At 43.4% G+C, this 15,698-nt stretch overlaps 2 protein-coding genes across 2 annotated transcripts; both read right to left on the reverse strand.

Annotated features, from left to right (window-relative positions):
• Positions 1–3,713: 3,713 nt before the first annotated feature.
• On the reverse strand, positions 3,714–6,042 carry LOC127784048 (UDP-glucose 4-epimerase 3). Its single transcript, XM_052311227.1, has 9 exons — positions 5,750–6,042; positions 5,595–5,644; positions 5,333–5,468; positions 5,145–5,246; positions 4,734–4,961; positions 4,565–4,646; positions 4,370–4,452; positions 4,163–4,254; positions 3,714–4,020 (listed from the first exon to the last, which is right to left on the reverse strand). The coding sequence occupies exons 1-9, from the start codon at positions 6,002–6,004 to the stop codon at positions 3,927–3,929; spliced, it is 1,122 nt and encodes a 373-aa protein (XP_052167187.1). The 5' UTR covers positions 6,005–6,042; the 3' UTR covers positions 3,714–3,926.
• A 2,977-nt stretch (positions 6,043–9,019) lies between these two features.
• Positions 9,020–12,270, reverse strand: LOC127785313 (protein LEAD-SENSITIVE 1-like). Its single transcript, XM_052312750.1, has 2 exons — positions 11,988–12,270; positions 9,020–10,081 (listed from the first exon to the last, which is right to left on the reverse strand). Exons 1-2 carry the CDS (start codon positions 12,079–12,081, stop codon positions 9,369–9,371), a joined length of 807 nt encoding a protein of 268 aa, XP_052168710.1. The 5' UTR covers positions 12,082–12,270; the 3' UTR covers positions 9,020–9,368.
• Between the last annotated feature and the right edge of the window lie 3,428 nt (positions 12,271–15,698).

Below are 15,698 nucleotides of genomic sequence, written 5' to 3' on the forward strand. Positions count from 1 at the left end.
GTTGATCATTGGATAAATTACTCCCTACTTACAAAGCTAGGTCATTCACCAAACATAAGTAGGGATGCAAGTGGGTAGTCCCGCTATCCGCATAAAAATTCGCTTGCGAGTTCATTTTCCACATGGTAATACAAAATTTAGAAGAAAAAATGAAGTAGAAATGAGATAAGCAAGCTAAAAAAAAGCTTGCCTGCCCCGCTTGCATCCCTAAACATAAGTTTGCATGGTGACAAACCAAGAAAGATGTTTGAGCATGCACAACTTAACTGCTAACTTTGTCCCATAATAATTGTATTTAAAGGATTTAAATTTGTTCCAAAATAATTGTCACAGTAGAGTACTAATGGTCCCATTGACCACTTCTCTCTACTTTACCCTCAACTACCCTTCCACTCCTATCTATCTCATCTATATATACCATTTAATAAGGGGCATTACAGTCTTTCTTCTCAAACCTTGGCTCTGTTCAGCAACGCTGCTATGCAGCTGTAACTGGTTGCGCTGTACAGCCAGTGCATATATTTTCTCTATCATGCACTGTAGCGCAGCTGCACAACAACTGCAATTTAGCTGCAGCGAACAGACCCCTTAATATTTACTAAACAATTTGGATTACAATTATTTTGGGATGGATGTTGTACATAAATTCTTCCTTCAATTATTCTTTTTTTCGGGGGGGATCTTCAATTATTCTTTCAATAAATTCAACAAAGCATTTCTCTTTGAATTTTTTTTAAAAAAACATGAATATTAGGGAATGATCTAATATTAAATAATTAGAAGGGGACTTCGAACCCAGGCCGTCTAGCCCACCACCTTGTGTAGCTAACCGAAAAACCCCTGGACGTTTCTCCCTCTTTGAAATTTCATTTGAAGCATCCATCTGAGCATTTATTTCCCCTTCAAACCATGTCGGATGCAAATCAACTTGGAGCAAACAATTAGCACGACTGGTGTTAGATAACAAGCCCTGGGCAATTATGGTTTGAGCTTAGCATATCTGTGCATGGCCAAATGGGTTTGTAACCTATGAACAATATAAAAAAGAGGAATGTGGCCATCAGTTGCCTTTCGGCTTATAAGTGTTAGCCAATAAATAAATAAATTTTCAAACATAGTTTTAGAGTTAATTTTCCATTCGAAACAATTAGAGTTATTTTTTTAGAGGAGGGAGGGGGTTATTGTAGTTTATTTTTCAATGTGATCTTTTAAATCGTCAAGGACACGCGTGTACAATTTTTAATCCACATATTTTTTGCTTTAGGCCAAACATTGCTTTCTGAAGTTAGGTTTACAACTAGATGATACGAGAGTACTATTGTCTTTAATCAAAGTGATGCTAAACTTAACCACTTTAGTACTCCCTCCATGCCCAAAGCTAGCATCGGGGAGTCAGGAGTAAAAAGATACTCCCTCCATCTCAAAATGTTTGACGCTGTTGACTTTTTAAGAAATGTTTGACCGTTCGTCTTATTTAAAAAATTTAAGTAATTATTAATTCTTTTCCTATTATTTTATTTATTGTTAAATATAATTTTATGTATACATATAGTTTTACACATTTCACAAAAGTTTTTGAATAAGACAAACGGTCAAACATGTTAAAAAAAGTCAACGACGTCAAACATTTAGGAAAGAAGGGAGTAGTAAAGTTGTCAAAATGGAAAGTAAGCCACCAAGTCTTTTCTCCAAAAATGGAAAGTAGAATGCAGCTTGCTCAACTATTGTGAGAGTTATGTCCCCACGTTCCTACATTTTCGTAACGTACCTTGGCCTTGTTTAGTTCCGGAGGGATAATAATTAGCTCTCTAAAATCTTGCTATTTAGAGTATTTAATAGAGTATATGTGCAAAACTACTTACAGAGCCCCTAGGCTAATTCATAAGATGAATATAACGAGGTATATTAATCTATGATTAGTGAATGATTACTGTAGCGAATCATGGATTAATTAGGCTCATCAGATTCGTCTCGCAAATTAGCCTAGGGGTTATGGAATGAGTTTTGTCGGTAATCTATGTTTAATACTCCTAAATAGTAAGATTCCAGAGGGCTAATTATTAGCCCTCCGGATCCAAACGTAGATTACCGACAAAACTCATTCTAGCCAAGCCTGATTTGTTCATGCTATTGATATATTCGAGGTGTTAAGCAATATTAGGGGAAATTTGTAGCTGTGGTGATATTTACCAGGTGTAGCGGCGACGAATGGTGATATTGGTATACACAGGAATGAAAATTCAAGAAATATGTGTTAATGAGCCGTACGGAGAAATTAACTTATTAATATAAAATACTAAATAGCAAGATTCCAGAGGGCTAATTATTTGCCCTTCGGATCCAAACAAGACCCTTATCTTTTTGCATCTCACTTGTGCATGAATGATACTCCTTCTAGCCAAGCCTGATTTGTTCGTGCTATTGACATATTCGGGGCGTTAAGCAATATTAGGGGAAATTTGTAGCTGTGGTGATATTTACCACGTGTAGCGGCGACAAATGGTGATATTGGTATGCACAGGAATGAAAATTCGAGAAATATGTGTTAATAAGCCGTATGGAGAAATTAACTTATTAATATAGACTACTAAATAACAAGATTTCAGAGGGCTAATTATTAGCCCTCCGGATCCAAACAAGACCCTTATCCTTTTGCCTCTCACTTGTGCATGAATGATACTCCTTCTAGCCAAGCCTGATTTGTTCGTGCTATTGACAGATTCGGGGCGTTAAGCAATATTAGGGGAAATTTGTAGTTGTGGTGATATTTACCAAGTGTAGCGGCGACGAATGGTGATATTGGTATACACATGAACGAAAATTCGAGAAATATGTGTTAATGAGCCGTATGGAGAAATTACTTATTAATATAGTAGATTTGCTTAATTTGGATAGAAACAAGGTAATATAGTTGCATGGATTGTGCTAGCTAATGTTTAAAGACAAAAAGGTTGTTGGACAATCGGACTGGGGTGAAGACAAATGTTTCACCTAGAACTTGAAAATGCCAATGAGAGATGACAAAAGTTGTTTGGTTATTTATATCCCTTCAGATCTTTCTTTACACTTCTATTTCCAAAAGCTGCAAGTGTACTGTGCATACAAAATTGACAATGGAGGACCAATGTTTCCCGTTTGTTAGTACGTTTCTGATACAAAACTAACAATGGAGAACAAATCCCGTTTGTTAGTACGTTTCTCATTGTTTGCCAGGATGATGTCTATATTTAGTAACCATTGACACTTTTATAGTACACACTAGCCAAATTTTGCATTCCTTTGCGATGATTTTAATGATTTGGGCAACACTTTTCGTATTTGAGTACCAAATCATGTAGCATTAGACACAATTGCGTGGCTAGAAATTACTAAAGGCTAGGGTAGGGCTCAATTGATGGACTGTTGATTTTTTTTTTGTAAAATTTACATGATGATTTAAAAAAAATAAACTTTGATTGTGAAGGTCAGCTTATGGCTCAAGCCTTATCTGCGTTAGGCCTGCCTCCACCCCTGATTGTGTTTCATCTTTCATGGATTTGTGGCTTTGTCAAATGGATTAGGAAACTGAGCACTTGAGCAGTCAATACTATTAAGCAGACAACATACCGTGGCCCATGGGCCAAACTAATTAGTATGCTCCTGGCAGTATAGAATAAATCTAGCCCAGCTTAGGGCGGCACAGTCCAATCCAATCCAAAAACGAGCCAGTGAACTATTGTTCAATTTGATCTTGCTACTAGTATAGTATTTAAATAAACCTGATTAACATTTGCCAGTATCTAAAATCACAACGGATTCGACTAAATAAGAATTGGTATACTCCACTTAAGAGGCACGCATGTCTTATTAACATTTTCTAGTCACACAGTTCATACGACCATGGACAATTTTGATACTAGTACTATATAAGCGGTAATATGATCGCCCTAATTCTGCTCAGCATTGGCGCTGTATCCGTACGGATTCTTCTTGGCCCAATTCCACTGGTCCCTGCACATGTCCTCTATTCCAAACCGAGCACTGCAATCAGCACAAGTAAAGCGTAAAACAATCAGCATCTCTATCATAAGCACAAACTATAACTGTCAGTTGAACAGTGAGCTGGAAAAATGGACAGACAGATTTGTGTGATCGTTCTGTAGCGAATCAGAGAATAAATTACCTCCATCCGAGCTCCTTCTTGGCCTTGTCAGTGGAAGCGTAAACCTCAGTGCAATCTCCAGGTCTTCTGGGGCAAATCTTGATAGGAATTTTCTGTGGTTTCACAGCCAGAAACGTCAGTTTCGACCACATTTTCAGATTGGGATTTCAGATGAGGCGAATATCAACCATGCACACATGGATGCATAAATAATACTACATCAGTCACCTTTCCGGACGCCTCCTCGAACGCCTTCACCACCTCGAGCACCGTTGTTCCACACCCTGTTCCTAGATTGTAAGCCACACAACCTGACAGAAAAGAAAATAAAGAAGTTATACATCATGGATGAATTAAACTTGTCAAACATCAACCAGTTTATGGAGTGAAGAACATGTGTGTTTGTAGCATCGATTGATGTACCAATGTCAGGAGTAGCGAAGAGCTTCTCCAGTGCGGCAATGTGGCCATCGGCAAGGTCCACTACATGTATGTAATCCCTGATCTGAGGACGATATATCAAATTGTCAAAATTTTGCTTCGCTCCACGATCTCATCCATACAAATTGATCTTGAACAGTGTAGTGCTCACCGCGGTGCCGTCCCTGGTTGGGTAGTCGACGCCGTAGACGTTGAGCTCGGGGCGGCGGCCGACGGCGACCTGCTGGATGTACGGAAGAAGGTTGTTGGGGATGCCCCTGGGGTCCTCCCCGATGTCGCCGCTCCGGTGAGCGCCGATGGGGTTGAAGTACCTGAGCAGGATCACCCTCATCTCCGGGTCGGCGGCCTGCACCTGCCGGAAGTAGTTCTCCAGGACGAGCTGCCCCAACGAGAGAATCGAATTCGATGCCGTTAGAAACAATGCTTGCATAGCAAAAAAGCAATGGTGTGATCATCGCCATCGCAATTCGGCATCGTAATCACCGAATCGGCGAAGCGAATCCGAATGGCGCGTGACGGGTGCATGCTTATCACGAGCAATGGATGCGATCATGTTTTATACCTTGGTGGTGCCGTATGGGTTGAGAGCGCTCAGCTTGGAATCCTCGACGCAGGGGGTCTTCTCCGGCTGGCCGTACACCGTCGCCGACGACGAGAACACTATCTGCGCGTAGGTTTGTTGATTTCAGTGATCGAAGCATGCATCGGAATGGAATCAATCAGGTGATCGTGTAGATGTATAGTACTGACCTTCTTGCAGCCGTACATGGTCATGGCGGAGTAGAGGTTCATGGTGCCGGCGACGTTGTTCTCGTAGTACATCTGCGGGTGCGCGACGCTCTCCCCCACCGCCTTCAGCCCGGCGAAGTGGATCACGGCGTCATACCTGATCGATCAATGGACGACGACGACGCGTTTGATTACGTGTGGAAACGAACGAGTTGAGATCAAAATCAAAAAGGATTTGAGTTAGATGGCTTGTTTGATCGAAGCAAAACGATCCAATCCGGACCTCTTGGCGGCGAACACCTTCTCCATGTCGTCCTTGCTCTTGAGATCCCCCTGAAAACGAACACAAACATGAATCTCAATCTCAACCTCGCCGGCTCGGTTCAATTCAACTGTGCAAGACGAAGAACACGCGTGCTGTTTGGGTGAGTCACGTACGGCGATGAAGTCGAGGCGGGCGGAGAGGGCGGCGCCGGCGATGAGGCGGACGCGGTCGAGCGCCTCCGGGACGGAGTTGTGGAAGTTGTCGACGACGGTGACCGCGAACCCCTTCTCCAGCAGCCGCAGCACCGTGTGCGTCCCGATGTACCCCGCTCCCCCCGTCACCAGCACGCTCGCCCCCGCACCCTTCCTCCCCTCCCCGTTCCCCACCATCTCGCCGTTCTCCGCCGCTACTCCTCCGCCGCTCACCATCGCCGCCTCGTCTTCGTGTGTGCGCCTCTCTCTCTCGGTTTAGTAGTTCGCAGCGGACGCGGGGGGGATTTATATGGGAAAGGGAAACCGAACCGTGACGGATCACGCGCGGTGCGGGGCGGTGGCGGCGTCCGTTTTTTCTCGTGTGTGGGGAGCCGGGTGGATGGATGGATCGCGTGCTGGTTTGGAAAAGAAAACGGCGGGGATCGCGGCGAGTTCCCGTGTCAGCTGCCGTGCGCCCGTGCCCTTTTTGACCCGTATCAACGCTGGAATATCCCGCGGCGCGCGCGCGAGCCGTGTCAGCTGCAATGGTAATGGCCGGTTGCATCGGCGCGTCCGCCCGATCGGCAATGCACGCATCGCCGTCGGATCCCAACGGAGATTAATACGGAAGGGGATGAGTGAGAATCCGGGGGCTAACTGACAGTGAGATATACTGTATCTTGTGCGTGCGTGCGTGATCACGGTATTCTGCGAGTAGGCGGTAGTATGATCGAAGGATAATTGCGTGTCCATGTCATGTGTATTTGGATAAGTTTATCCAAATAAGTTTATCCATGGTGTTTAGAGTGCACGTCGCTTGATGACGTCATTAGGATATGTGTTCCGATAAAGGGGTCAATTTAGGCCTGGGCCGGGGAGATTGGTTTTTTTTTTCGCGAACAAACTAAAGAATTGGACATCATTATATTATAAGAAATCAGAGTTTTGATTACATAACACAAAACGGATGGTCATTGTCGGGGCCAGCGAGATCGAGATTCCGAGACATTTGTGAGAATCCTAAAATAGGTGGTTTTTCTTGGTTTTTGGTTTCTAGTTAATTATTTTTTCTAAGATTTATAACCACAGATTTGAGTGATAATGTAAGTTTCTTTGGCATCTTCTGTCGGTAGTTTCTCAAACATGGTCTTAAAACCGTGGCTTATGATGCAACTAAATTTGATTTAGAGTTTAATTTAGACAGATTCTTTTGTCGCTTTCAATACTGAGCTTTTGCCTTGAAACCATGTGTACAAAAGCCTTTGCCATAAAAATATTTTCATTGTTTTGTTCTCCTGTTTTCGGCTTATAAATAGGCAAACCTACAGGAGCGCTACAGCAAGGCAAAGAGCAAAAGGAAGGTGGGCTTTACTCCCCACTGTGCAGATTTCAGAAAGCCGTGGAGTATAAGAAACAACCACAGCGATAGTTTAATGCCTGGCATCACATTCTTGCTCCTTTTTTTTTTCTCTCTTCCTCTATCATGGTTGGCTACTTGACCATTCCAAGACTTAAACCCTATTTAGATCGAAATAAAACTTTTAAGTCCCTATCACATTGGATGTTTGGACATTGATTATAAATATTAAACGTAGATTATTAATAAAACCCATCCATAATCTTAGACTAATTCACGAGACGAATCTATTGAGCCTAATTAATCTATGATTAGCCTATGTGATGCTACAGTAAATATTCTCTAATTATAGATTAATTAGGTTTAAAAATTTTGTCTCGCAAATTAGCTTTCATTTATATTATTAGTTTTGTAAGTAGTCTATATTTAATACTCTAAATTAGTGTCTAAATATAGAGACTAAAGTTAAGTCACTGGATCCGAACACCACCTTAATCGCAGAGAAGCAAAGGTACAAAAACTACCAATTGCAAGGTGACGGTTTTGATGCCCAACAATAATTGGATAGACACGAAAACTGATTCCCTATCAATGCAGAAGATATGCAAAATCAGAACAAACTTCCTTGATGCCTTTAAATGGGATGATTCTCTGTGATGCTTTTTTTAATGGCCGTAAAATACCGCCAGCGAGATGACGTGGGCCGTAATAACAACTTACTATCATGCCCTTTCCCTGTGTTTCTTAATGGGCTGGAACGTGAATCCAGGGATGACAAATGGGCCGTAAAGCCCTTTTATCTCTTTCTTAGTGGGCTGGAACGTGCATCCAGTGAGATGTTGATGGGCCGTAAAGCCCTTTTATCATCTAACTTTTTTTTTTGCCGGCGTCTCCACCGTCCGCCGTCGCCGGCGTTGCCGATCAAGCTTGCCATTGCTCGCCGTCGCTGCGCCTGCTTTGCGACCGGCACATAGTGATGCTTTCAGGAAGCATACGTTACGTACGTGCGCGCACACAGTACATCCCGGTAGAACTAAAGTTTTTTATCCGCTGCTGAAGTGTTGATTACTGAAGTCGTAGAAATGGTTTCATTTCCTGTGCTGTGCTGGCGTGCTGCTGATGCATCGAAATGGCAGCTCCGTTCAGTTGTTCGCAGATGATGTACCAGAAATTAGGTGCTCACTTTTTTTCTTAGTTTAACTTTTATAAGTTTGATCAAGTTTATATATATAAAAAATAGCAGCATCTAAAACACCAAAATTAGTTCATTGAATATAACATTAGATATATTTTGATAATATGTTTGTGTTATGTTGAAAATGATAGTATGCATTTTTTTATAAATTTTATCAAATTTAAAGAAGTTTGACTTAAAAAAAAAGTCAAAGCGCTTATGATATGAAACGGAGAGAGTACAAATAGAATGCAACAATGGTCCCAGCAATGGCCACTGGTTACTTCTTTTCTGTCTCAGTCCATACCCAGATCTGAATACACAATGTGGCCATCCTTTTGATCCAACCATCCAGGACAATGTCAAATGGAAAACAGAGGAGAAAGGTAACTGATCATGGGGTCTACCAGATCAATCCAATGATTAAAGGCTGAGCACAAAGAGAATGGTAAAAAGGCTATGCAAGTGTGGTAATTCCCGGAGAAAAGCATATGCATCTTTGCAGATCTCTTCCACATGCAGAAAGGTACGAAGTTTCCTTCGATGGATACATATGGTGGAGTCCTGACAAGCTGTCATTTTAAAATGATCAGGTTTGGAGGGAGGATCTACCGGTACATTATACCTGATGAAAATGAAAGCAAACAATGCCATGCCGACAGTCTGCCTTGTCTCTCTGCACTTTTCAGTCTATGGATTTCATCATAGAGAAAACAGCCCATACAAAAGAAGTCTTCACCACTACTGAAACTTATTACATTATATTGTGACCAGTAAGAAAAAATATTGATAAAAGAAAATAAACAGAAAATAAAAGCACTAGAATGTGAGGTATCATATTCAAAGAACAGTAAGTATCTACTTTTGACTCCAACGATTCAATTATCACATTTCCATCACATATTCAGTTTGGAATGTAGTTCAATTGATCATGTGAAGTGTGGTCTTAACTGAATCAGAACACGCTTCAGAGGTACATATCTATATCAAACTTATTATGGCAAAGAGTAAAGTTTAAATTATGCACAGTTCTGAACCAATTATCGACGAAGGGCGGTATATAGTCGCCATCACCTCTCACGCTTTCTCTTCATAGGCAGCAAGGTTTTCGGTTTCTCTGACCATACGTTCACTGATCCTTCATCTTCAATCAGGCGTCTACCAAGGTGTGATGATAAATTCTCCACTTCAATTTTCGCCACATCCTTTCTTACTCCTATGTCAGTGATGTATCTACCAGCACAGTACATCCCAGCTGTGACAGTGGCCATTCCAAGTGGACCAGCAGCAAAAAGCTTAAGTGGAGTGGACAGAAGAGCTGCCAATGGCACGCCAATGGCGGAAGATGCTTGCCCACTTGTTCCAATGCCAGGTTCCTCAACAGGAAGAAGCCCAGTTTTGCAGTAGAGTGCAAAGTCCTCGCAATTGTTCTCAAATATGTCATAATTTCCAAAGCCATTTTGAAGTAAGTACATGGCTCTGTGTACCACAACTTCTGATGGATCTGATTGGGCAATGGTGCAGGTTCCCCCACGCAGCTTTGCAAGGAAAACGGCTGATGGCACTCCGTACTCGAAGCAGTATAGAGAGCCATTCCGAAGGAAGCAATCCAAGCAGGTGAGGACGACACCACTATCAGGCAGCTGAAACCCACAATCTGGGAACGTTGGGCACTCTGATGAAGGCTCTAATAATAGGCTGGAGGTGGAATTGGATGAATCTGATCCTTCTGCTTCTTTCTTTCGAGTAAAATGAACCACTTTACTTCCTCCAACATAAATGCCTGTTTGCCAGTAGAACATGACCAACAGAAGAGTAAGTTCTTGAAAACATTTCAAAGAATATGCAATTAAGGGAACACCAAGGCTATAAAGTTTAAGGTGAACAATTAAATCCACTGGATGATAGTTATCATTCCAAAAGGTTAAAAAAACACTAGATGATAACTGAACGAATCGGCATGCTGTTAACCTGTCAATCCCTTTATCGATGCATGAAAAATGCACCTTGATGGTGAAAATAGTGTTTTAAGGAGTTGAATGCAGACAAGACAGTTTTTCATGTATATTGCAGCCCTTTCATCCAGGCTGTCATGTGCAAAAACAGCAAAACCCACAGCATGTCCTCCCTAGATGTGGCCCTGATCAAATGTCTACACAGGACCACTACAATAAAAGGAGCTCTACATCCGCCAATAAAATGCACTTGAGGGGACATACTGTCCATTTAGGAGAACTACAGAGTGCATAGCAACACAGAGCAGAAGTGTCCTTTACGCTTCCTGAATGGAGATGAAAGACCTCCACTGTAAAAGAAAAGAGATGCATTGCAAAATACCCATGGTAAATACACCTGAACTGAATGGAGATGAAATACCTCTGCTGTAAAAGAACAAAGATGCATAGCAAAATTACCGTGGTAAATACACCTGAAGGTAAGGATAAAAAATGAACGTAGCCACGTAGATAAGTTTGACATCAACTGTTAATCAAAGTAGCTATCAACTTATCATAGGATACTATGGTGACTTGAGTTTTCAGCTACTGAATCACTAATAGTACAATAGTATACTAAACAAGTCATTTGTCAGGTTCAGTACATTATAGAACCAACCTTACAGTACTTATTTTATTGCGAGCAACCTTGAATTAACAAGAGGGATTCCTATAAAAAAACAAGAGGCTAATTTCCACACGGAGATAAAAAAAAGCACAGATACAAACAGACAAGTTGGTCAGCAGTAGGTGAGCAGCAACAAGTGCCATTTGTTCTACATGGGAAGCAACAAACACAGCATGTGGCGTCAGATCCATCTGGAAGGATTTCCGGATAGAGTTTGGGCAATTCAGTTGAACCCTCAATTCTACGCATAACCCACACAGAGAAGTAGAAACATTGAATCGATCTTTTTCATGCATGTACCCATTTTGCCACTATTTTACAGCCATCATTCTACCATACTAATGTTGTCAACTCTACACCTACAGAATTAATTATGAACTGAAGATAGTACAAATGCACGATGATTTGCGTGTTACTGCTGAGTTCTACTACGAATCTGTAAACAGTTAAAAGTCTGAACAATCACTCAATCAGAGAGTTGGATGATTGACGCACTTGTCCTACCAACCACGTGATCCGTACTTCAAGCAGAGGGGTTTGCTCGAGAAGAGAACATCACGCAGGAAGTATGAGGCGAAAGAAATCCCAAATCCGACAGAATGGAAAACTGAGACGAAGACACGCCCTTCAGTTACCGATGAACTAAGCAAGAGACAACCCCAACTCGAAAATTCAGATCGCAAATGTCCCCCCCATTGAGCCGGCCGAGCAAAATTTCCAGTCCAACTAGGCAATTTCGATCGCATTTGTTCCTGACCCAGCAATCGCAGTGAAATTTCCGATCCAGTAGCTGCACAGACCAAAAAAAAGGGGGGAAAAAATCCCCCGTTGACTCGCCGAGCCAGAATTTCCCGGTCAAGTCAACAACCATTGATCAGACGTCAATCGCACGAGAAAATTCGAAGCAGCGCCGGAGGAGGAGAGCCACAGAGCCGCCGCCGGATTAGTTCCCAAACCTAAACCCGCAACCGCCGCCGCCGCCACCATTGGCGAGTGGCGACAACAATTCAAGCAACCGGGATGGCATCCGAGGAGGAAGAGGATGGAGGGGGTGGGCGCGCGCGTACCGTGGTGGGAGTAGGCGTACACCGCCCTCCATGTGTAGATGTGATCCCCCGGCCTGATCTCCGACCGCTCCACCCTGTTCGACAGCAGCCCCATCGCCGCCGCCGCCGCCGCCTCCTCCTCCACCGCGTGTCGGCGCCGCCACTGTACCTTTCTACCCGTCCATGGCAGGGTGAGTGGGGCGGCCAATGGCGCGGGGCTCTCCTTATAACGGGAGGAGGCGCATGTGATGTGCGCGAGCGAGAGCGAGAGTGCGAGGCGTGGGCGGAGAGGAGAGGGTTGGGGTTGGGGTTGGGCAGGTAAAGAATGTCGCTGTCACGGCGCACAAGGCACCGCACCCGCCGTTGCGTTGCGTTTGCGTGCGTCGAGACGAGTGCGTCGCCTCCTCGGCTTCGGTCGCTGGGCTTCCACTTCACACCCGGTTCCACCGGGCTCGGTGGCTCGAGGAAATTATGCTCGGAACGGCGAGGAAATGTTGCGAAAATCACATGCGTGACGGCGCGCGCGGAGTAGGTGAGGTTAAAAACCGGCAGCCGTGGATGGGGGGAAGCCTCGGATCGTGTGCGATGACCCAAAGGCCAAATTACCCTCTCTCTCTTTTTTTCTTTTTTTTTTATTTTGCCTACTCTCGGCTGCATTGCACGGACAACTTGTTGAGATGAACAGCCTATGGTGAATAATTTATTTACTGATGTTACTACAGGTGAAACTGCACGGTGATGAGAAGGTGAAGAACAATCAGGCGAGGTTCTCGTGCAGTTCAGCTGTGCAGGTAGGTAGGATGCCAACTCCAGTCACGCCATCCGCCGTGGACGATCTGATGACGAGCTCACAACATCCACCTTATAAGTGACGAAGTCAAAAATTTTTTGAAGGCTATAGCTAAGATATAACTTAACTAATGGAGCGTTGATTTTCCTTTATAAAAATTACACGGTATTTTAATAAAATTTAAACAATAATTTAAAGGTAGGCCTAGAGCTCAAGCCCTAGCTATCCGCCCTGACCCTACCAGAGTACCGGGCACCTGGCAATCTGGCATGGACTCGCTGATGGAGTGATGGAGATGTCACTGATGTTTCTTTAAGGTAGTGTTTGGTTGGTGGGATGGGATGGGACGAACCTACTTTTAAAGGTGTTTGGTTTAGGGGTGAGTGGGATGGGTTGGTCCCTGGACAGGAATATTCCTCTTAGATCCAGAACCAAGCCATCCGGAAAAATCTCGTGGACGAGCTCGTCCCACCTGGGACGAGCGCACGGCGTGAGGCGCACCGCTTCGCCACGCTCGCTCGCTCACACCGTCGCACGCCACTCGCTCGCCCCTCTCACTCGCATCTTGCTCCTCCACCCATCGTGAGTGATGACGATGGCGGGCTCGAGCGACAGTAGGCATCTCGGGTGACGGCGGCAGATCCGGTGGTGGGGAGGGTGGCGGCAGCGAATCTAAAGGCAGGGAGGACGGGGAGGGCTCATCGTCGGCGGCGAATCCGGAGGCGGGGATGGCGGCGGTGGTGAATCCGGAGGCGGGGAGGGCGGTGGCAGCGAATCTGGTAGCGAGGAGGGCTGCGGCGGTGTGGAGGGCTCCGGTGGCGGCGACAGTGATGGCGGGCAAGGGTGAGTGCTCCGGCCACCACTTCCGCATCGTCGTTGCCTCTGACCCGCTCCTCCTTCCGCCCGCGCCGATGGTAGCCGCTCCTCCTTCCGCCCGCGCCGCCGGTCGCCACTCCTCCTTCCGCCTGCGCCACTAGTCGCCGCTCATCCTTCTGCCACTCTACTTTCTCCGCGAGTTGCGAGCTGCGACACATTTTCTCACTAACGTGGTGCAACGTGACTCCATACGTCATTCATCCCATCTACCATACAAAAAACTGAGATCATTTCATCCAATAAATCAAACAAGTAAATGGGATTACTCCATCCCTAAAACTAGAGATGGTATCATCCCATCCCACGTAGTCCCCAAACCAAATATATGCTAACAGATTGGATCAAAATGAACTGACGTTTGTTTAGACGGAAAGAGAGTGATGATTTCGACACTGCCCTTTAGCTAACCGAATAATGATGGTGCCAATATGACTTTGGAAAAGTTGAAATGACCACCGATCGAACACTAATGTCTTGTTATCATGGACGTTCATTGCAAACAATGTCAGCATCCCATAGTCTAGCTGAGAAACAGGAGATAATTAAATTGAGCGATCAAATCATCAAAAACCTTCTTTTACCTAACAATGTCGATATAATACGATGGGACTAAAAAAATGCGACAAACCAAATTTCATGCAGCCACCAATTTGCAACACTGAACATCATTCGGTTTCAGCGCGCGTCAAGTACTCGAGTCAATTGATGTGATATTCAGTTTTAGCGTATCTCTTGCACTGTCATTTTTCCGAGATTTTGCAAAATAAATAGCATGCACTTACACTGTAGGAGCGATAGGAGTGCACAGCCGTGCAGTTGTTCCAACAAAACGGTAAATGATGCGCGTCGGGCGTCCGACATTAGAAGGAAAAATCGGACGCCTTGGACGCCCGCGCCTTTAAAACGATTTTTCTCTTAAACTAATTATCCAATCTATGATCCAATCACACCGTTGTATTCGTTGCAATTAAATCTTTACAACAAGACCACACATGATTATATTTCGACAAAAAATATTTTAGCTTCTCTATTGATATTTTTTTTTGAATATTGCATATGATCTCTTTCGATGTTTTAACCAGTAGTTTTACGATGTTTCACTATGTACGGATCAAATGTTGTAGTGGATTTTGATATTATGGAACACGCCGTTGCGACAAATCACCCACATATTTTGCAAACCCCCTATTAAGGGAATTTGGTTTATTTTTTGTTCCACAAAAAAGTTTCATCTAGTGTACTTATAATATTTCACTATGTATAGATCTAATGATGTAGTGAACTGAAATATTCCATTACAACAAAAAAAACACATATTTTGGAAACTCCCTATTAAGGGAATTCGTTTTATTTTTTGTTCCACTAAAAAATATTTCATCTAGTGTACTTATAATGTTTCACTATGAATAGATCAAATGTTGCAGTCAACTGAAACATTCTTTCGCTATTTGCTGAAACATTATTTTGATATAAGGTGAAACAACACCCGATTTAAACGAGTGAAACATTTTCGATATATTTAGTGAAACAATTCCGATATACATGGTGAAACATCGTACAACATTTAAAAATAATTTAATAATAAGCTAAAAAAATTTCGTCGGAATATATCCATGTGTGGTCTTGTTTTGAAGATTTAATTGCAACGAATTTAATGGTGCAATCGAATCATGATTTGGATAAGTAATTTAAGAGAAAAATCAGTTTAAACTAGTTTTTCACGTAAATCGGGCGCTGAAGTCATGCTGACGTCAGCGTCCGATTTTTCCCCGAACATCTGAGCCGGAATTGCCTCCCAACAAAACAGATATGGATTAATTGGAGAGAGTGGATACCGGAAGAAGAAATACGCTACCACCAGTGCGTGTGTGAGAGCCGGGTTAACAAAAACGACCCATTTTCTATGAAATTGCTAATGGTCGGTTTACAAAAGACGGATCGATTTAGCAAGTTGACTGAAAGTAATCAGTCTTTACCCGTTTTCGTCAAAGAGTGGTTTTCACCTCTGAAACGGGAAGATAAACCTTGGTGGCAACTGGCAACTCCAAAAACAAGCAATTAGAAGA

Source organism: Oryza glaberrima, chromosome 9, assembly GCF_000147395.1.
Source record: "Oryza glaberrima chromosome 9, OglaRS2, whole genome shotgun sequence".
NCBI lineage: Eukaryota > Viridiplantae > Streptophyta > Magnoliopsida > Poales > Poaceae > Oryza > Oryza glaberrima.